Source organism: Eretmochelys imbricata, chromosome 11 (assembly GCF_965152235.1).
Source record: "Eretmochelys imbricata isolate rEreImb1 chromosome 11, rEreImb1.hap1, whole genome shotgun sequence".
Taxonomy (NCBI): Eukaryota; Metazoa; Chordata; order Testudines; family Cheloniidae; genus Eretmochelys; species Eretmochelys imbricata.
Genome location: NC_135582.1, coordinates 1,374,422 through 1,394,198, shown reverse-complemented (window position 1 = coordinate 1,394,198; position 19,777 = coordinate 1,374,422). Strand labels below are relative to the sequence as shown.

Sequence of the window (19,777 nt, the reverse complement as noted above, 5' to 3'; positions counted from 1 at the left end):
AGCGGGGTGGTCCTGGGGGGCAGCGGGGAGGCACTGTTCCCCTGTGGGGCTGGCAGCTCCCCTGTCCAGTTGCTGGCAGGGAGCAGGCCTGGCCCCCAGACGCTGGCCCATGCCGTACCTTGTGGTTTGTGTAGGCGCTGCTGGCAGTGTGGCGAGTCCCTGCTGGGCCGGATCCCCTTCCACTACCTCGACTCCTCCTTCTGCTCCACGGGCTGCCTGCAGGCTCATCGCCGGGGCCGCGCCGGCCCCACCTAGCGCCCACGCCGCCGGGAAGGCAGGCAGCTGCCGAGCGCAACGGGGGTCAGTCGCCTGCCAGGTGCTGGGGAGAGGCGCTGGGAGCTCCCGGGGGGCTGAGCCCGAGTGTAAATCCCTGTCGCAGCTCAAGGCCTCCTTCCCAGCACGGGGGGCAGCCCCATGCCCCTGCCTCAAGGGGAAGGGGATCATGGCGCAGAATGGGTTGGGTGGGGGGCGAGCACCGACCCCTGGGCAGGAGCGTCACCGTAACATGGGGTCAGGGTCCTGTTTTGGGGCAGGGGGTGCTGAAGGGGCAGCGTGGCTGGTGGATCGATGGAGGAGGGACTAGATGGCTCAACGCTGGTGCTGTGCGATCCACCTGAGTGTGCCCCACAAGCTGGGCTGAGGGTGGTTAATGATGGGCAGCTTGGCTCAGGGCAGCAGCCCCTTGCCTTGGGGGGGGAGCTCCCTGCAGCACCCTGGGCCCTGCCCGGCACCCATGAATCCTCCCCTTTACCCAGGGGCTGAGCTGGCTGGCCCGGGGTAGCCCAAGTGGTGACTGACTCAAGACACTGCCCCTAAAGCTCAGCCCAGCATGCACCTGCCCTTGCTGCTGGATCTGGGGAAGGGGGGGAAGGTGATATAGCCCCCGCACCGCTTCCCCCTTGCCCTGCAGAGTGGGGGAGGAACCTCCCCCCCCCCCCAGTGCCCAAGGTCCTAGTCACCCCCTGGGTGCTGGGGGCCATGTTGCGGACAGGTGCCCGGTTTTTCCCCAGGGTGCAGTACCTTGACCCCAGTACCCTGAGCAAGCCCCCAATGGCCCTTGAGTGCCCCCCGGGGCTCTGGCTCAGGGTGGCTCGGCTGGTGCCCCCGTGGTCACTCAGAGCTGTTCACGGCCCGTGAGGTTTGCGGTGAACCACCCTGGGGCGGGCACGGCGCCAGGGTGACAGAACACGCCGGACACGGCAGGGAAGGCACGAGATTTTCTTTGCTTTACCAGGTAATAAAATGTAACCCTTGGTGCCCAGCCTGGGGGGCGAGTCGGCAGGCGGGAAACCAGCGCCGCAGGAATAGCCCCCGCGGCACGTGGCTGCAACACACCCCGCACCGGGCAATAAAGGGCAAGCCAAAGCCGCAGGCAGTGAACGCTGTGTCTCCATTCTGCGGGGCACGGGGGGCCCTCGGCTTGTCCTGCTGCAGGCAGCTGGGCTGGGCGCCTGCTGGGCCCCAGGGGCGGCACTTGGGGTCTTCCACTGGTGGGGGGACAGACTCTGCCCGCTGGGGGCTGGCCCAGCTGTGGGGGGCCAAGATGAGGTTCTGGGCAGCCCTGCCCCAGCCAGTACCTGCTATTTTACCAGGAGCAACGCTGCCCCCCGCCTCTGCGGCTGCAAGGGGCCCCCAGGCCCTGCCCTCCGCACAGCTGGGCCAGGGTGAGCCCTCTGGGGCCCAGGAGACACTGGGGGGGGGGGGGCGCATTAGGGAGTCAGCAGCTTGGCCCCAGTCCCGGGGCTGGCGGTCCGGTTGAGCAGGGGCCGGTCCAGGAACAGCAGGAAGGGCCTGGGGGGGGCCCCCTCCAGCTCCAGCAGGGTGATGTTGTTGGGGGCCGAAGCGTGCAGCAGGGAGCCGGGCACGAAGAGCGTCTGCTGGGGCCCCTGTGCCGGCCAGTACCGGCCCAGGTTGAAGCCATTTATCCAGAGCTGGCCCTGGAGGGGCAGAGAGAGGGCCTGAGTGTGTGTGTGGGGGAGGCATTCTCAGCCTGGCACACTGCCGCCCCTGCCCACTGTCCCCCCGCACCCTGCCTGCCCACTGCCTCCACCCTACACACCCACCCGGTGCCCTCTCCCCTGACCTCCCCGCCCAAGCAGTAGGCAGAGGGGAGTGAGCAGCTGTTCCATCGCAGCCAGGCCCCAAGCCGGCCTCCAGCCGGCTCCCCTGCCCCCAGCTCTCCCTCTGCCTTGGTACCTTGCTCCAGCCTGGGAACTTCACGAAGGTGTCCCAGGCGATGCCAGGGGTCTGGAAGGTCCCCGTATAGAGAGCCGGCCGCAGCGTGGCCCTGCTCCCCTCAGCCTGGGGGGTGGGCAGGGGCCAGCCCCGCGCCACGGCCGCGTCCACGTCCAGGGGGTAAATCAGCCAGTCGCTGAGCAGAGCCGAGTCCAGGGAGAGATTCTGGAGCAGGCCCTGCCAACACGGGGACGGGAGACCGGTGGGGAGGAGCAACGTCCCGGGCACTGATGGCTCCGCCCGCGGGCTCCCCACACAGGGCGAACCCTGCTCCTTCTGCCTGGGGAGGCTGCCCAGCCCTGCTCCATGCCCCAGCTCCACCAGCTGCTGCCCTGTTCCTGCCCAGCCCCTCCCCTATGTCCGCAGGGACAGCAGGCATTGAGGGTGCCCGGCCCAGCGGGCACCTGGCAGCAGCGCGCCCACCTCCTGCCGCTCACCTTGAAGTCGCTGGTGTTCACACCAAAGTTGATCCTGCCCATGTTCTCCACCAGCAGGTCCAGCGTGGCGCCAGCCTGGCCCGTGAGGTTCAGTGTTGTCTGCCCGTCACGCTCCAGCCTCCCCTGGTACTCCTGGCGCCAGGCAGGCATGGGGAATTGGGTCAGCACCAGCCTCCCCTCCCCAGAGGCCCCTTGGTGCCAGGCCTTCCAGGTCCGGTCTGGGCGCCCCCACTCCCTGCACTCACCGGGACAGGCAAGCGACCAGATGGACTCTCCCCAGCGGGGGCCAGGCGGAACCAGCTCCCAGGTCTCCCTCCCATATGGATACCCCGGGGGGGTGAACGCCAAAGCAAACCCCCCACAGATCCGCCCCCACAGCAGAGATGGGGACCAGGGCAAAGGCCCACAGACAAGCAAGCGCCGCAGAAGTGCCCAGAAGCAGGGACCCCTGCACAGCCCCCACCCCAGGCTGTCTCCAGCACTGCCAGCCCCTCTGCCCCATGGGCACTAACCCCCCTTCTGCTGCAGAGAGAGGGGCTGGGCATCGCCCCACAGAGCTCAGGGCCCCGGAGTGGGCCAGTACGCACCCCGTCGAGCAGCACGTAGGCGCGGTCGCAGACGCTGTTGGGAGGGGAGCTCAGAGGGGCTGGATCCCAGACGTCCCGGGGCAGGCGAGTCCGGTAGAGGACGAAGCCGTGAGCCTGCAGCAGAGTGGAGGGTGAGAGCCCCGTGGGAGCAGGGGGCCGAGACGCTGCCCATGGGAAACCCTCCCCAGGGCCTCCCGGCTGCAGCAGGCCCAGCTCCTTCCTTCCCAGGTAGAGCCTTGGCAGAGGCGAGGAGTCTGGCACCAGGACCCCGTGCCCACCCCTGCCCCCTCACCTGCTTCACGGCCTCGAAGGTGAGGGGGAACCGGCTCCGGATGGGCCCGCTGGGGCACAGCACGTCCAGCAGCTCCAGCACCTCGCCCTGCTGCAGGAGAGGAGAGAGGGTGGGTGGCTGGGTGGGTGGCCGCCTCCTGGGGCCGGGCGGGGGGAGCTCCCAGGGCAGCCACTCACCTTCCGCAGGGGCACGGAGCCGTAGGCGTACTTGGGGGTGGCGGGTGGCATCGGACCCTCAGGCAGGGGCTGGAACTGAACAGCAAACCCCCATTAGGAGCCGGCCAGGCTGGGTCAGGGGCACGGTGCCCCCTCCTGATGCCATGGAAGTGGGGCAGGGGGCCGGAGCCATCAATCCAGGGGGCGCGCCAGGGGCATCCCCCTCCCTCCGCCCTGTGAGCCGCCCTCGCCCCCAGCTGTCCCCGTGGAGAGCAGGGCGTTACGGTGCGGGCAGGACAGAGCCCTGCCCCCAGACACAGGCAGCCTCACCGGCTTTGCGCTGTGCCCGGGGCTGGTTCCCCGCCGGCCCGCTGGGCTCGGTACCTTGCTGATGACCGTCCGGATGGCAAACAGCTTCTCGGTGGGGTCGCCGGCCTCCGAGAGCGGCGCATCGTAGTCGTAGCTGGTGGTGACTGGCTTGTATTGGCCCTTGTAGTCGGCACCTGGCCAAGGCAGGCGCAGTGAGCCACGGCTGGGCCCCAATGGTGCCCCTTCCTGGGCCCTGCTGTGCCCCCCACTGGCTCGGAGCCTGGCAAGCCGAGGGAGACGGGGGCAAGGGCCAGGGGCTGCTGGGCTCCGGGAGCCCCATGGGAACGGGGCCTGGCCCGTGGCACGGAAACCACACGGACCGTAGCCTGGCATGTTACTGGAGGATGAGGGCCGGTGCCGGCATGGGCTACAGGGCAGAGAAGGGGCTCGCTGCACCAGGCCCCAGTAGGATGGGCCAATGCCTAGGTACCAGAGCCTTGCAGGGACCCGCCAGGCAGCCGCTGTGACCAAGCGGGACTGTTCTTAATGTTTCCTCTGAATACGGTGGGGTGCCTCAGTTTCCCCTATGCATTTCTTATGTCTCTAGGGGGTGGGATAAGGGGGTGTAATTGTTGCAGAGCAAAGGGCCAGGGTCCATAAATGGCCGACACTCTGTGTCCTGGCCACTGATGGCCTGGGCCCTTCCCCCTGCAAGGTGAGAGCTAAAGGGCTGGAGAACAAAGGAATCAGGTGACCTCCTGGCCCGGGAAAGGGACAAAGCCCAGAGGAAGAGGGGCTGGAGGGAGTTTCAGTTTGGGGCTGGCTGGGGACAAGGAGTGAAGGGCAGACGTGGTGGTCTGGCTCACTGCCCCCCAAAATGGACCCAGCTGAGGGGTCCGGTTCTCTGCACCTACAAGCTTTGTGTTAGACCATGTTCCTGTCGTCTAATAAACCTTCTGTTTTACTGGCTGGCTGAGAGTCACGTCTGATTGCGGAGCTGGGGGGCAGGACCCTCTGGCTTCCCCAAGTCCCCACCTGAGCAGACTGGCTGTGGGAAGCGCACGGAGGGGCAGAGGATGCTGAATGCTCCGAGGTCGGACCCAGGAAAGTGGAGCTGGGTGAGCTGTGTGTCCTGCAGACAGTCTGCTCCCAGAGAGGAGACTTCCCCAGAGTCCTGCCTGGCTTCGTAGGGAGCCATCCCAGCGCATCGCCCGGGGATGCCGGGACAGCCCCCCCAGCCCTGTGCCCTCCCTGGCTCCTCTCCTCCCCAGGGGCAGGGGCGGGGGGGGACTCACCGCTCCAGTAGCCGAAGTTGGTGCCTCCCTGGAACATGTACCTACGTGATAACCCAGAGGGGGCCATCAGCCCCCAGCAGCTAGCCCAGACAGGCCTGAGGGCTGGGCAGCCACCCTCCCTTCAGCTACCCCCCATCACCTCCCTCCTTCCTGACCCCCCAGTTCCCAAAGAGGGACCCAGCCCCACCATGGGCTGGAAATCACCAAATGCAGCCAGCCGTGTAAACCGGCTACTGCCCAAGGGAAAGGGCCAGAGCCCCTGGGGAGCATGGGACAGAGAGAGACCCTGGGAGGGGGGACAGGGACCGAGAGAGACCCGGGGGGAGGGGAGGCAGGAAGGAGAGGGCAGGTTGCATTGACCAAGGGCTGCACTGGGGCCTCCTGCCTGGAGCAGGGAAGGGGAAGCCCCTGGGGCCCTTTGCAGCGTGGCCCAGAATCGTGCCAGGGCCACGGCACCGACCTGCATGGCAGGGCTGGCACCTGGCTCAGCCCAGGGACCCCTGGGTGCTGGGGGTGGCGCGGAGACGGGGAACCAGGGACAAAGGAACTGGCCGCATGGGGCTCCCTGGGGCAGGGCCAGCCGCACCCCACTGCCGAGGGCGGCTCCTGCGGGGCTGGCCAGACCCCAGCAGAGGATGGCCCTGGCCCTCCAGCACGGCAGCACCAATCTCCCTCCCTCCCGCACGACACAGCTCTGGGGCTGGACCCAGCAGAACCTCCCCAGGCAGCCTGGGGCAGAGGAACCCCCGGGCCTTGGGGGCCTGGCGCCCGCTGGGATCCGGCAGCAGGCGCCCCATGGCCAGGGGTTCCTCTGCCCCGCCCAGGCCCCCCCCCAGGCCCGGCCCCCCCCCCGCGGCCGGACAGTCACATGTTGACGTTGGCTCCCAGCTGCAGCATGTCCTGGAGACCCTGAGCCACCTGCACGGGGCTGCGGCTGGCATGCGGCTCTCCCCAGTAGTCCAGCCAGCCCGTGTAGTACTCCGAGTTCACCTGGGGCAGACGGGCCGTTACCCACAGCCCCGGCAGCCAGCCAGGGCCCCCCAAGCCCCCAGCTCCCAGCAGCCACCCGAGGGAGTCGCTCCAGGCACCGGGCAGCCCCCCCACTCCCCGCCCCCCAGCACTGAGCCTGCAGGAGTCGCTTCTGAGACAAGGGAGTCCAGAGCCCCCTGCCCAGGCCCCCTGTGCCCCACAGAGCCCCCCCCCATGCCCCACACCCCACAGAGCCTCCCCATGCCCCAGAGCGACATCCCCCAGAGCCCTTCTGAGCACAGAGCTCCTGCCACAACCAACCCCCAACTCCTACAACCCACAAAGGCCGAGGCAGCACCCGCCCCCCATGCCCACGGGGCCCACTCTCACCAGAGGTCCCTTGGGTTCATAGAGTCGCTGAGGGGCAAACGCGGCTGTGACATTGGGGCCTGGGGGACAGAAGGGGGCAGGTCAGTGCAGGGCTCTAGGCCCCCATCGGGCTTGTCTGCCAGCCCCCCTCCCTTATACCCTCCCGTCATCTTGCCCCACATCCGAGCCAGCTCCCCCCGCCGTCCTGCCCCCATCTGAGCCAGCTCCCCCCGCCGTCCTGCCCCCATCTGAGCCAGCTCCCCCCGCCGTCCTGCCCCCCATCCGAGCCAGCTCCCCCCGCCGTCCTGCCCCCATCTGAGCCAGCTCACCCTGCTGTCCTGCCCCCACTCTATCCTGCCCCCCATCCGAGCCAGCTCCCCCCGCCGTCCTGCCCCCCATCCGAGCCAGCTCCCCCTGCTGTCCTGCCCCCCAACCGAACCAGCTCCCCCTGCCGTCCTGCCCCCGTCTGAGGCAGCCCCTCCACTGTCCTGCCCCCCGTCCGAGCCAGTCCCCCACCGTCCTGCCCCCACCCCCGCCCAGGGGCACCTGGCCCGAAGTCCACGGTGGCGTAGAGCCCCTGCAGGGTGCCGCAGCGCAGCTCGGGGGCGCTGTTGCCGTCGGTGGTGAAGAGCAGCACGTCGGGCCCCAGCCGGGCGCGGAAGGCGGCCAGCAGGTGACGCAGGTAGTCGTAGTCGCAGGCGGAGTAACTCCCGTATTCGTTCTCCACCTGCGGGGCCGGGCAGCCGTGAGGGGGGGGGCGCTGCGGGACCCTGGCCTGCCCCCCCCCCCCCGCTGTGCCTGCTGTCAGAAAGGGTCGCTGCCTACCTGGCAGAGTGACCCCCCAGAGCAACACGAGAGAAAGGGAACAAAGAAAAGGGACCAGGAGGGGTGGGGGCTAGTTGAGGAGCCCACCCTCCTTGCTAAATGGGTAGTGGGACAAGGCCTGTGCCCATGGGCAGGGGCAGTTCAGCGAGGAAAGCAGGATCAGGCCCAGACAAGCAGGCAGGCAACAGATAAAGAGATTGGAAAACAGGTTAGGAGCCCTGAGGGGCATAGTGGCAGGAGTAAGGGAAGGAGTAAGTAAGTCCAGGCATGGGGATTTCAGATCCCTGGGACAATACTTGGAATGGTGAAATCTGAGTTGATGAAGGTGTCATTTTGGGAGATAAACAAGTGATGTAAGGACAGAGAGTGAGAAGTTAACTATGCAGAGGCTGGAGGGAATGGAACAGCTGAAAGATGGGGAAGTGTTACAGAAAGAGAATTCTTGGTTTCTTTGCAGCGATTCTGAAGGAAAAATGGGCCCTTTTCCAAAGAAATGTCTGTAAATAATCCAGGCACAGAGACAATCTGATTTAAATAATTGGACTATCGACAATTTAGTCAAATTCGCTAAAAGAAGAAGGGGTTTCTATTGGAATTTACCTGCCCCCAAGTGTATAAGAGGCTGCACAGCTGTGTGAGAATTAAAGCAGTGTAAGGGCTGCTAAGGAAAAAGCGACTGTAGGTACATATCTGGGGGGGGGGGGGGCGTAAATATATTGTGTAAACGTGTATTTTACAACATTCCTGGTTTGTAAAACCCTGTTTTGTAGGTTTAAGATGAATTGGCTTTTTGTTTGTTTCTTTGTTTGTTTTAAGTAATACCACTAAAAATCCATTTGAATCTTTCATTCAAAGCTGCAAAACTGAGGGAGGCTTTTTGCCAGACACAGGTAACTAGTGGTGTTCGGCTTTGGTAGTTAGCATTTAACCCTTAAGATACCCCAGTGCTTTATCAAGTTCAATATTTTTTTATAGACCAAAGTCGGGGCTGTAGTAAGGGGCAGCCAGAACCGGGAGAACGGAGAGAGATTCTAACTTTTTCTTGTTAACGAACAGACGGTGCCCTCTGGAGTGACAGCAGAGGTGAGGTGCACAAAGAAACAACGTCAGGAACACTGATCAGGTGGCTCTGCGTAATCAGACTGTCACTGTGATAAGCGCACATGAAAACTCTCTGAGCTCAAAAGAAACAGTTACACTGTATGTAAAAACTGGTATGGCTAACGTTATAGAAGTTAAACTAGGGAAGGAAGGTTTCAGAGTAGCAGCCGTGTTAGTCTGTGTTCGCAAAAAGAAAAGGAGGACTTGTGGCACCTTAGAGACGAACCAATTTATTTGAGCATGAGCTTTCGTGAGCTACAGCTCACTGAAGGTGCATTTTCCCCAGGACATGTGCAGTGTCTATTGTAGAAGGGGTAAAAGAAATACAAACAAAACATGCTACTTAATTAAAATCCTATTAGGGCTCCAAAAGGAGCCATAATAGGTTGTTGTGATAAATGAATAGGGGGTAGTTTCCTTTTATGGACACCCAGCCACCCAGTTAGCTAAAAAGTCCCTCTTGGTGGCTGTTCTCTGCTTGTTTTACCTGTAAGTTTTAACAAAGTTCCCCAGGTAAAGGAAAAGGAGTGAGCACCGGACCAAAAGAGCCAATGGGAGGGCTAGAACTTTTTAAAATGGGGGGGGGGGGGACTTCCCTTGGTTTGTGTGTTGTGTCTCTCCAGGAAAGAGGGCAACAGAGGGCAGCAGGAATGCTGTGTACGGCTTGAACCAGGTATAAAAATGCATCTTCCATACCTAGAAGAAATTATTGGACAGGGCATGTTTAAATAGCCGCAATTAGGTTTTTTTTAGTTTATTTTGGCTTGTGGATCTCCTCTGGGCTAACCCCAGAAGCCTTAGTTTGCTTGTAACCTTTAAGCTGAACCCCCAAGAAAGCTATTTTGGGTGCTTAATTTTTGTAATTGTTTCTTTTAAGTTCTAGCAAAAAGCCTAAGTTCCAGATGCATTTTTTTCCTTTTGGTTTCTAATAAAATTTACCTTTTTAAGAACAGTGTTGGATTTTTGGTGTCCTAAGAGGTTTCATGCTTTGTGTGTATAAAAGATCTTCTACACTTTCCACAGTATGCATCCGATAAAGTGAGCTGTAGCTCACGGAAGCTCATGCTCAAATAAATTGGTTAGTCTCTAAGGTGCCACAAGTCCTCCTTTTCTTTTTGCGAACACAGACTAACACGGCTGCTACTCTGAAACCTGTCAGTATGCTGTTTGAGTAGCTGATAGCCACAGCTAATTTCCTTTGTTTTCTTTCTCAGCTCTTCCCTGGAGGGGGGTGAAAGAGCTTGAGGGTACCCCACAGGGAGGAATTCCCAAGTGCTCCTTCCTGGGTTCAAAGGGTTTTTTTTGCATTTGGGTGGTGGCAGCGTTTACCAAGCCAAGGCCAGAGAGAAGCTGTAACCTTGGGAGTTAATACAAGCCTGGAGCGGCCAGTATTAATTTTTAGAATCCTTGCAGGCCCCCACCTTCTGCACTTGAAGTGCCAGAGGGGGGAATCAGCTTTGACAGTTGTGTTTTCTTTTTCAGATCACTGTGTGTCTTTTGGAAGCAGGAGTTGAAAGTGGAAAGTAATCAAAACTCTGGTGGAAGTTAATTGTGTCTCTTTTAAGACAGAGTCTCTGAGCTGCTGATGGCTTTGGAGCCAAAAGCAAGCCAGAAAGCGTCTGTGTTGGAGAACTGCCCATAAATGGCAGCACAAAGGAGCCACAGATAAAGGACATACCTGGTCAGCAAACAAACTACCTGAAACCAAAAGGCTCAAATTATGACCCTTTGGAAAGAAAGGAAGGAAGGAAAAAGGAGCCAAGCCCGAGAATAAGGACAGGTTAACCCTAAGCAGAATGTTTTGTGTGCATGTGAGTGTACGCACAGTGCTGAAATCTGAGAGATACAAAAGCGGTCTGCTGACATGCATGATCCCCCTATCGTGTAATTCACCTAAATCCCAAGGATATAATTAAATTAAAGCCTATGCAAAGATTCAAGAGGACATTGAACACACTGGCCTCACTGACAAATTGTCTAAGTAAGAGGCATAACAAGATATGTTTAAATGCCCACTTGTAATACATTTGATGCAAATGTTATTGTTAATATTAAACACTGGGATAAATGTAATGTTAACGAGTAACCCTGTAACAATGTATATGATTTTTTGGGAAAAAACTTTTAAGTCTGCTAGAAATGGTAATTGGAAACACACCTCGTGGTTTTAAAAAAAAAAAAAAAAAGGAAGAAAAAAGCATTATGATAATGATGCTTCTCAGCTATGACCTGGGAATAAACTTAACGCTTAGCACAGCAAAAAAGCAACCTAACAAAAATCGATTACAAACTTGGTTTGCTGTATGGAAAGGGAAACTGAGGTACACCACCTCATGAATTTAATGACTGAACAGTGAGATAATTCACCCTAAACCCTTAAAAGGTAGACGCCATTAAATCCTGGCCTGCCTATAGAACAAAACCAAAGGAAAGAATGTGGGGTAATTCCTCTGTTTTGCCTGCAATCCGCAAGGAGATTTGTAAAAGGAAGAGATATTTTAAGCCATAATCTGCCGCCCCCCAGAGGGGGTAGAAAAATGCTCTTTGTCTTTCAGAACTTCAGGGAAAGCTGCTACCCGCTGAAGAGCAGCCCAGAATACCGCGGATCCACTGCCACGGCAGATAGTGTGTTTTGTGCTTTATATTTTGTGTTGTGTTGTTGTTTGTCTTGTGCTACTGTTGTTGTGTGTTGCGTTTTGTTTTTTTAACTACTGCATTAGGCAGAACAGGATTAATGAGGATTTGAACTGTATTCACAGAAACCAATAGTGCAGAATGGCAGAGGTCAAAGGCAGAGGCGAACAGGGAAACATCCCCAGGTGGTAAAGGCACGTTTAAAGGCAGAACGTGCCTCAGACACAAGGTTTATCTGTTGGTGGGAACGGAAGGATGGACATAAAACATTTTAAACTCAAAGTGAAATTACCAAGGGAAAGAAAAGTATGTGAAACCACTGGTTACCAGGGGCACGTGAACCCCCAGTGGGGGGAGGCGAACCCCCAGCCCCGCCCCTTCCACACCCTGCCAGAGCCCCACCCCCCACACCGCGGCTACTGGCCCAGTCCCATGACGAGCCCCCCAACCCCAAAGGAGCGCCAGGAGGGAGAGCGGCTTGTGGCCCCAGCCCCCCTTGCCCTGGAGCGCGGGGGGCTCAAGGAGCCAGAGAACTGGAGCCCAGGGAGCGGTCACGGCAAGCGGTGGGGTCACGCCCGGCTGTTTTGGGAGGCTGAGCCTCCCCCAGCCTATGCGACCCGCCGCCCCTGAAAATCAGTAATAATCGGCATGCCTTAATCAACTTCCAGCACGCAAGCCCAGCTGAATGCACCTGGGTGTTGTATAAAGTTGGAAGGAAGGGAAGGAAGGCCATTGCCACACCTTCCCTGATTACTATATGGGGCAGTACGGTAAAGGTAGAACTGCCCCAACATTTCCTCAGTGTGAACCACTGAAGGTTACTGGATTTGCCTGGCAGCCAGGAGGGGTGGGTAGCCTAGGCTCCCAAGGGGTGTACTGGAAACTGCTTTGGGTGGAACTGGATTAGGAGTTGAGTACTGGGTGCTGCTCACATAGAGGGATGGGGCAACAATGATTTTCTAAAATACTGCCAGTGTGGCAACAGCGAGGTGAAAAGGATTCGTTATTGTTGGCAGGGACTATGGACTCAGTACAAGGAAACGTGTCCTGAGCATTCGCTGTACGCGGGCCCAGGAAATAAGGCAGCACTTGGTCATTCAAATAATCTGGGAAGGCATGTGAGGAAATTTGCCTTTGGAAATAAAAACTGTTGTGGGAAAACGTTACAGAAGGGGAGAGACAATTAACGGCATGATGGAAATTGGTGAACTTTACCCTAAATAAAGATCAAAGGGTTCTATGAGCATATCTAGTAACTCTACACCCTCTCACTACTGGTATATATCCAGTGGTACCTGTGGGAACCCGGCGAGCAAAAAATCACCATCCCTGGGCATATAAAGAAACCCAAGAGCGGAAAACCAACCCGGGAAGGAGGGAAGAAGGAGGATCCTGGGAACTACAGGCCAGTCAGCCTCACCTCAGTCCCTGGAAAAATCATGGAGCAGGTCCTCAAAGAATCAATCCTGAAGCATTTACATGAGAGGAAAGTGATCAGGAACAGCCAGCATGGATTCACCAAGGGAAGGTCATGCCTGACTAATCTAATCGCCTTTTATGATGAGATTACTGGTTCTGTGGATGAAGGGAAAGCAGTGGATGTATTGTTTCTTGACTTTAGCAAAGCTTTTGACACGGTCTCCCACAGTATTCTTGTCAGCAAGTTAAGGAAGTATGGGCTGGATGAATGCACTATAAGGTGGGTAGAAAGCTGGCTAGATTGTCGGGCTCAACGGGTAGTGATCAATGGCTCCATGTCTAGTTGGCAGCCGGTATCAAGTGGAGTGCCCCAGGGGTCGGTCCTGGGGCCGGTTTTGTTCAATATCTTCATAAATGATCTGGAGGATGGTGTGGATTGCACTCTCAGCAAATTTGCGGATGATACTAAACTGGGAGGAGTGGTAGATACGCTGGAGGGGAGGGATAGGATACAGAAGGACCTAGACAAATTGGAGGATTGGGCCAAAAGAAATCTGATGAGGTTCAATAAGGATAAGTGCAGGGTCCTGCACTTAGGACGGAAGAATCCAATGCACTGCTACAGACTAGGCACCGAATGGCTAGGCAGCAGTTCTGCGGAAAAGGACCTAGGGGTGACAGTGGACGAGAAGCTGGATATGAGTCAGCAGTGTGCCCTTGTTGCCAAGAAGGCCAATGGCATTTTGGGATGTATAAGTAGGGGCATAGCGAGCAGATCGAGGGACGTGATCGTCCCCCTCTATTCGACATTGGTGAGGCCTCATCTGGAGTACTGTGTCCAGTTTTGGGCCCCACACTACAAGAAGGATGTGGATAAATTGGAGAGAGTCCAGCGAAGGGCAACAAAAATGATTAGGGGTCTAGAACACATGACTTATGAGGAGAGGCTGAGGGAGCTGGGATTGTTTAGCCTGCAGAAGAGAAGAATGAGGGGGGATTTGATAGCTGCTTTCAACACCTGAAAGGGGGTTCCAAAGAGGATGGCTCTAGACTGTTCTCAATGGTAGCAGATGACAGAACGAGGAGTAATGGCCTCAAGTTGCAGTGGGGGAGGTTTAGATTGGATATTAGGAAAAACTTTTTCACTAAGAGGGTGGTGAAACACTGGAATGCGTTACCTAGGGAGGTGGTAGAATCTCCTTCCTTAGAGGTTTTTAAGGTCAGGCTTGACAAAGCCCTGGCTGGGATGATTTAACTGGGAATTGGTCCTGCTTCGAGCAGGGGGTTGGACTAGATGACCTTCTGGGGTCCCTTCCAACCCTGATATTCTATGATTCTATGATTCTATGAAAACTATTGACATGTTTCAGCAGGTAGCCCATGAAAATTTGGGGTGTGTGTGTGAGGATCAAAATTTACAAGAAAGAGATGGACGTGTCTATGTTAAAGACAAAGGAACCCAAGCTGTATGTCTGATATATTCACCGAACAAAAGCCAGCTGTTGTATAGGCAGGAAGGGGATGTGTTTGTGTTAGAAGTCATTGTCCAATGGCAGGAGTAGACAATAATGAATTGTATTTTATGACTTATTTAGTTAAGAGAAGTTTTTGCAACATTACAAAGGTTAAAAGTTGTGACTGTGAACACTACGTATCAGTATGGACTGTGAACTACTTTGAAGTTTAAACCACAATTGTATCACTTTCAGCTACCTGCAGGGGGGTTCCAAAGAGGATGGAGCTCGGCTGTTCTCAGTGGTGGCAGGTGACAGAATGAGGAGCAATGGTCTCAAGTTGCAGTGGGGGAGGTCTAGGTTGTATATTAGGAAACACTATTTCACCAGGAGGGTGGTGACGCACTGGAATGGGTTCCCTAGGGAGGTGGTGGAATCTCCTCCCTTAGAGGTTTTTAAGGCCCGGCTTGACAAAGCCCTGATAGCATCCTGTCTGGCAAGAAATCACTTCTCAATAGTTGGGGTTGCGAAATCCTCATGTCTTGTTTTATCTGCATGGTCCCCACTTCCCTATTGTTTCTGTCTGTTACATAGTTAATTTTGCTAGGTGTAAATTAATGAAGGTGGTGGGGTAGGAGTGGTTAGAGAATTTTGTTACAATGTTAGGCTTGGTTAGTAAAATGATTGGTGAAGGTAGAGCTAAGCGAGATGCAAGTTTCACTATATAACCTGGGGTCCAAAAGGAATTCTTGGGAACCGACTCCAGGACAGAGCCCCAGAGCTGCCAGACACCAACACTCTGCCAATGACACCGGGCAGAAACTGGAGTCCCCCAGACGGACCTGATCCTGACGGGCCACCAAGAAAAGTTCATCTGTCTTACTGGGAGCGGTGGGGGTTGTATGTGTAACCTGTGCATTCTGTTCTGGTGATTGTTAATAAATAGAGGTCAAGAGGCTATTACTGTGTGCGGCTCTTTCACTGGTAAAAGACGCCGTAAACCCACAAAAGATTAAGCCCTGAGTCCACAGGGAATGGGTGTTTGCTCTGAGCCTGGAGTAGAAGTGGAGCCATGAAGGGGTAAAGTTAGGTGCCTTTCGCCGGGAGCCCTAGGAACTGGGAAAGGGTTGGGGTGCTAAAATCAACTGGGTTACACCTTGAGCCCTAGGAACTAGGTAGAGGTGGGATGTCCTAGAGAGTGCAAGTAACAGAGAATTTTGTGCGGGTAACAACTGGGGCAGGGGGCTCTGTGGGGGACAGGAGTGATGGGAAGAGGGCTCCAGGGCAATGGGGGTTGCAGGGGTAGGAGACTCTAGTGGGAGGGTTATAGGGGCAGGGAGCTCCGGGGGGACAGCACAGAGGGCTCTGGGTTGCTGGGATAGGCTTGGAAAGAAGCAGTGAGCCAGGGAAGGGACCCTGAGCCCCCCACCCCACCCCACCTGGATGCTGATGATGTTCCCTCCATTCTGGTACAACCGGGGCTTGATCCTGGGCAGCAGGACGTCCAGCCAGGAATCCACGGCCTGCAGGTAATCTGGGAGCAGAGACAGCAGCTGGGCTCAGCCCCCGTCTCGGACTGCACTGGCAGGTGCAGGTTCGTGTGAGAGCCAGAAGCCCACTGTGGTTTGTGGGGAGGGCACAAGGCGCTGGCAGAGCCTGCCAGCCTTTCCTGGCTCGCCCAGGGGTGAGAGGCTGACCCCCGTCTCCAGCGGGCGGCGGGGAGGGAGGGGGAAGAGAAGGAGCCCAGCTGCTCTGCATTCGGGTCTCCAAGGACGGGGAGAAGCCTAGCAGGTAAACGCAAGAGCCCCACAGCGTCCTGGCACCAACTAAGTGGCCCTGTGTGGCTGAGGGCAGGAGCCCGGTGGGCTGGTCTCCGAGGGATGCCCCTTACCTGGGTCAGAGGAGCGAAGGACAATGTCTGGTTTCCACAGCAGCCAGGCAGGGAGGCCACCCTAGAGAAACAGCCCGGAGGAGAAAGAGACTCGTAAGTTCCCAGACACATGGCGGTTCTGGGCCAAGTGGAAGGCGCAGGAAGGTCTCACTGGCCTGCGTCACAGACCCACCACAAAGGGGTCAGAATTCATGGGCGGCAGCAGAGCTAGGAGGGGGCTGTGGGTCGGGAGTGAGGGGCACCAGCGGAGGTGTGGGGGGGGGAGCCCAGGGCAGGGAATAGCAGAGCCGTGTGTGGGGTGCTCGTGAGCACACAGATGGAAGGGGTCGCTCTGATGTTCCCGGCTCCAGCTGCCCCGTCTGGCATCCACGCCGTGTATTCTCTGCTCCCAGACATTTGCTGGTGGGCGCATGCGGGTCTCCGAGGTGCCTCTGTGATGAGCTTCCCCACATTGGCCTGAATTCAGCTCAAGCAGGGATCTGAGCCGGACAGGGGTGGGGCGTTGGGGGCTGGGCCGGATGCGGGGGAGGAGGGGTCTGGGCCGGACAGGGGTGGGGCGTTGGGGGCTGGGCCGGATGCGGGGGAGGAGGGGGCTGGGCCGGACCAGGGTGGGGCGCTGGGGGCTGGGCCGGATGCGGGGGAGGAGGGGGCTGGGCCGGGGTGGGGCGCTGGGCCGGATGCGGGGGAGGAGGGGGCTGGGCCGGACCGGGGTGGGGCGCTGGGGGCTGGGCCAGGGTGGGGTGGGGGGCTGGGCCAGGAACACAGGGGCTGGGGTCAGACTCAGGGCAGAGCAGCCCCTGCCCAGCCCTCACCATCTCCCACTCGGCGCAGATGTAGGGCCCGGGCCGCAGGATCACCAGGAGGCCCAGCTCTGCCGTCAGGTCCAGGAAGCTTCCCAGGTCTCGGTCCCCAGAGAAGTCATAGACCCCGGGCAGTGGCTCGTGGTAATTCCAGGGGACGTAGCTGGGGAAGAGAGACAGGATCAGTGAGGGGAGCGGCCGCCGGGGTCTGCTCGCCCTCGGGGTGGGGGGCACAGCTGCCGGGGTCTGTACTCCTTGGGGGGGGCTCGGCCCGTGGCGGAAGGCCGAGCACCCCAGCACGGCAGGGAGATCCCTAACGACAGGTGTGGGTCCCGGGCGTGGCACAGGACCGAGGGCCCTGACCCAGTTATCGGTGCATTAACTCTTCGGATGCCAGAGGGCCGACTGGCCGCGCTGGGGGGGGGACAAGTGTCTCCTGTGAGCCGACCTGGCCATCGCACCAGCCAGCGCAGAGCCACCGTCACCAGCCGCCGGGGCCATGGCTGCTCCGCCGGAGGCTGCAGGGGTGGGGCTGGGATCAGAGCCCCAGGCTCGGGGACCGGAGATCACTTCGGCCCCACACGAGGCTCTGGTTTTGGGGCAGGAACCGGGGGCCCCAGGGCGAGAGCCGTGACCTGGAGAGCCCGTGGGCGGGCGAGTGGCCCTGGCAGGACCGGCCCTGGGGGCAGCCCGCCCCGTGGGAGCCCCGTGGGAGCACGCGGGTCACCTACACCTGCACGGCGTTGAGGCCGCTCATGTACATCTTCCGGAGCCGGTCGCGCCAGGCGGGGCGCGGGACGCGGGCGTAGTGGACGCTGCCCGAGACGTAGCGGAAGGGGGCGCCGTCCTTGCGGAAGCAGTCGTGGGTGTAATCCACCTGGAAGGAGCGGGCGCCGGCGTAGGCCTGGCCCCACGGGGGCTGTGAGCACACGCTGCCCTACCCGGGGTGCTGGCCTCACCCTGGGGGGCGCCCTGGGGGCAGGATCGAAGGGAAGCTGGGGGGCGCCCGGGGGGGGCGGATCGAAGGGAAGCTGGGGGGCGCCCTGGGGGGGCGGATCGAAGGGAAGCTGGGGGGCGCCCGGGGGGGGCGGATCGAAGGGAAGCTGGGGGGCGCCCGGGGGGGGCGGATCGAAGGGAAGCTGGGGGGCGCCCGGGGGGGGCGGATCGAAGGGAAGCTGGGGGGCGCCCGGGGGGGGGGCGGATCGAAGGGAAGCTGCGGGGCGCCCGGGGGGGGGGGCGGATCGAAGGGAAGCTGGGGGGCGCCCTGGGGGGGCGGATCGAAGGGAAGCTGGGGGGCGCCCAGGGGGGCGGATCGAAGGGAAGCTGGGGGGCGCCCGGGGGGGGGAGGATCGAAGGGAAGCTGGGGGGCGCCCGGGGGGGGGAGGATCGAAGGGAAGCTGGGGGGCGCCCGGGGGGGGGAGGATCGAAGGGAAGCTGGGGGGCGCCCGGGGGGGGGAGGATCGAAGGGAAGCTGGGGGGCGCCCGGGGGGGGGGCGGATCGAAGGGAAGCTGGGGAGCGCCCGGGGGGGGGGCGGATCGAAGGGAAGCTGGGGGGCGCCCGGGGGGGGGGCGGATCGAAGGGAAGCTGGGGGGCGCCCGGGGGGGGGGCGGATCGAAGGGAAGCTGGGGGGCGCCCGGGGGGGGGCGGATCGAAGGGAAGCTGGGGGGCGCCCGGGGGGGGGCGGATCGAAGGGAAGCTGGGGGGCGCCCGGGGGGGGGGGGCGGATCGAAGGGAAGCTGGGGGGCGCCCGGGGGGGGCGGATCGAAGGGAAGCTGGGGGGCGCCCGGGGGGGGGGGCGGATCGAAGGGAAGCTGGGGGGCGCCCGGGGGGGGCGGATCGAAGGGAAGCTGGGGGGCGCCCGGGGGGGGCGGATCGAAGGGAAGCTGGGGGGCGCCCGGGGGGGGGGCGGATCGAAGGGAAGCTGCGGGGCGCCCGGGGGGGGCGGATCGAAGGGAAGCTGGGGGGCGCCCGGGGGGGGCGGATCGAAGGGAAGCTGGGGGGCGCCCGGGGGGGGCGGATCGAAGGGAAGCTGGGGGGCGCCCGGGGGGGGGAGGATCGAAGGGAAGCTGGGGGGCGCCCGGGGGGGGTGGATCGAAGGGAAGCTGGGGGGCGCCCGGGGGGGGTGGATCGAAGGGAAGCTGGGGGGCGCCCGGGGGGGCGGATCGAAGGGAAGCTGGGGGGCGCCCGGGGGGGGCGGATCGAAGGGAAGCTGGGGGGCGCCCGGGGGGGGCGGATCGAAGGGAAGCTGGGGGGCGCCCGGGGGGGGGGCGGATCGAAGGGAAGCTGCGGGGCGCCCGGGGGGGGGGGCGGATCGAAGGGAAGCTGGGGGGCGCCCTGGGGGGGCGGATCGAAGGGAAGCTGGGGGGCGCCCGGGGGGGCGGATCGAAGGGAAGCTGGGGGGCGCCCGGGGGGGCGGATCGAAGGGAAGCTGGGGGGCGCCCGGGGGGGGGCGGATCGAAGGGAAGGTGAAGGCACCTCCTGCTGCCCCATGGCTGGGGGGTCAAGGCAGGGACGAGCCGGGGTGGGGGGGCTGCTCTCCGCGACGCCCGGCAGGTTAGCCTGGGGGGCGCAGCCAGGTGCCAGAGCCGGGCGATGGCCACGGGATTTACCCAGCACTGGCCACGGGCCACCCCCCCGCCCCGCACTGTGGCACCCGGGCCGCCCCCGCCCCCGGCTCGGGCGGGTTGGGGGCCGGAGTGGCAGGGGGCGCGGAGTGCTCCGAGCCCCGCAGCCCCCAAGGGCCCCCGGCGGGGGCGGGGCCGAGCCCCAAGAGGGGCGGGGGGGGGCGCCACAGCCCGGGGGGTGGGGCGGGGAGACAGACCCAGGCTCGGGTCTCAGGATTTTTAGCTGCTCTGTCAAAGGGGATCCAGCGCCCCCCGGGCTCCCGGCCCGGCCCGGCCCGGCCCGGCTCGGCCCGACTCACCTCCAGCGGCAGGAGCGCCGCGGCCAGCAGCAGGAGTCGGCGCCCGGGCCCCATGCTCGCAGCCCCCCGCAGCTGGGAAGG

At 60.8% G+C, this 19,777-nt stretch overlaps 2 protein-coding genes across 5 annotated transcripts in view; one reads left to right on the top strand and one right to left on the bottom strand.

Moving 5' to 3' along the window:
* Positions 1–1,380, top strand: part of ANKZF1 (ankyrin repeat and zinc finger peptidyl tRNA hydrolase 1) — a 13,689-nt gene extending 12,309 nt beyond the window's left edge. For all 3 annotated transcript variants that reach the window (XM_077829621.1, XM_077829620.1, XM_077829622.1), the window contains one exon: positions 135–1,380. In XM_077829621.1, the coding sequence (XP_077685747.1) occupies positions 135–255 (121 nt within the window). In that variant the 3' untranslated portion in view covers positions 256–1,380. The remainder of the gene's footprint in view (positions 1–134) is intronic.
* Positions 1,366–19,777, bottom strand: GLB1L (galactosidase beta 1 like). 2 transcript variants are annotated; one of them, XM_077829623.1, is made up of 16 exons: positions 19,697–19,777; positions 17,504–17,676; positions 16,785–16,935; positions 15,973–16,033; positions 15,521–15,615; positions 7,195–7,375; positions 6,670–6,728; positions 6,179–6,300; positions 5,311–5,351; positions 4,091–4,209; positions 3,728–3,802; positions 3,552–3,641; positions 3,260–3,373; positions 2,673–2,804; positions 2,197–2,412; positions 1,366–1,937 (listed from the first exon to the last, which is right to left on the bottom strand). In XM_077829623.1, exons 1-16 carry the CDS (start codon positions 19,748–19,750, stop codon positions 1,710–1,712), a joined length of 1,911 nt encoding a protein of 636 aa, XP_077685749.1. In that variant the 5' UTR covers positions 19,751–19,777; the 3' UTR covers positions 1,366–1,709. The 2 variants fall into 2 exon arrangements, with proteins under 2 accessions (XP_077685749.1, XP_077685750.1); XM_077829624.1 differs by having other exon boundaries at positions 3,552–3,638.

Bases quoted from the DNA above. Each gene is read 5' to 3' on its own strand.
- GLB1L (XM_077829623.1), bottom strand. From the start codon at position 19,750: ATGGGGCCCGGGCGCCGACTCCTGCTGCTGGCCGCGGCGCTCCTGCCG. The intron at 7,376-15,520 runs GTGGGGTGGGGT...CCGGCCCCGCAG, and splicing joins GGAACATCATCAGCATCCAG to GTGGAGAACGAATACGGGAG. The intron at 4,210-5,310 runs GTGAGTCCCCCC...TGCCTTGGCCAG, and splicing joins CAACTTCGGCTACTGGAGCG to GTGCCGACTACAAGGGCCAA.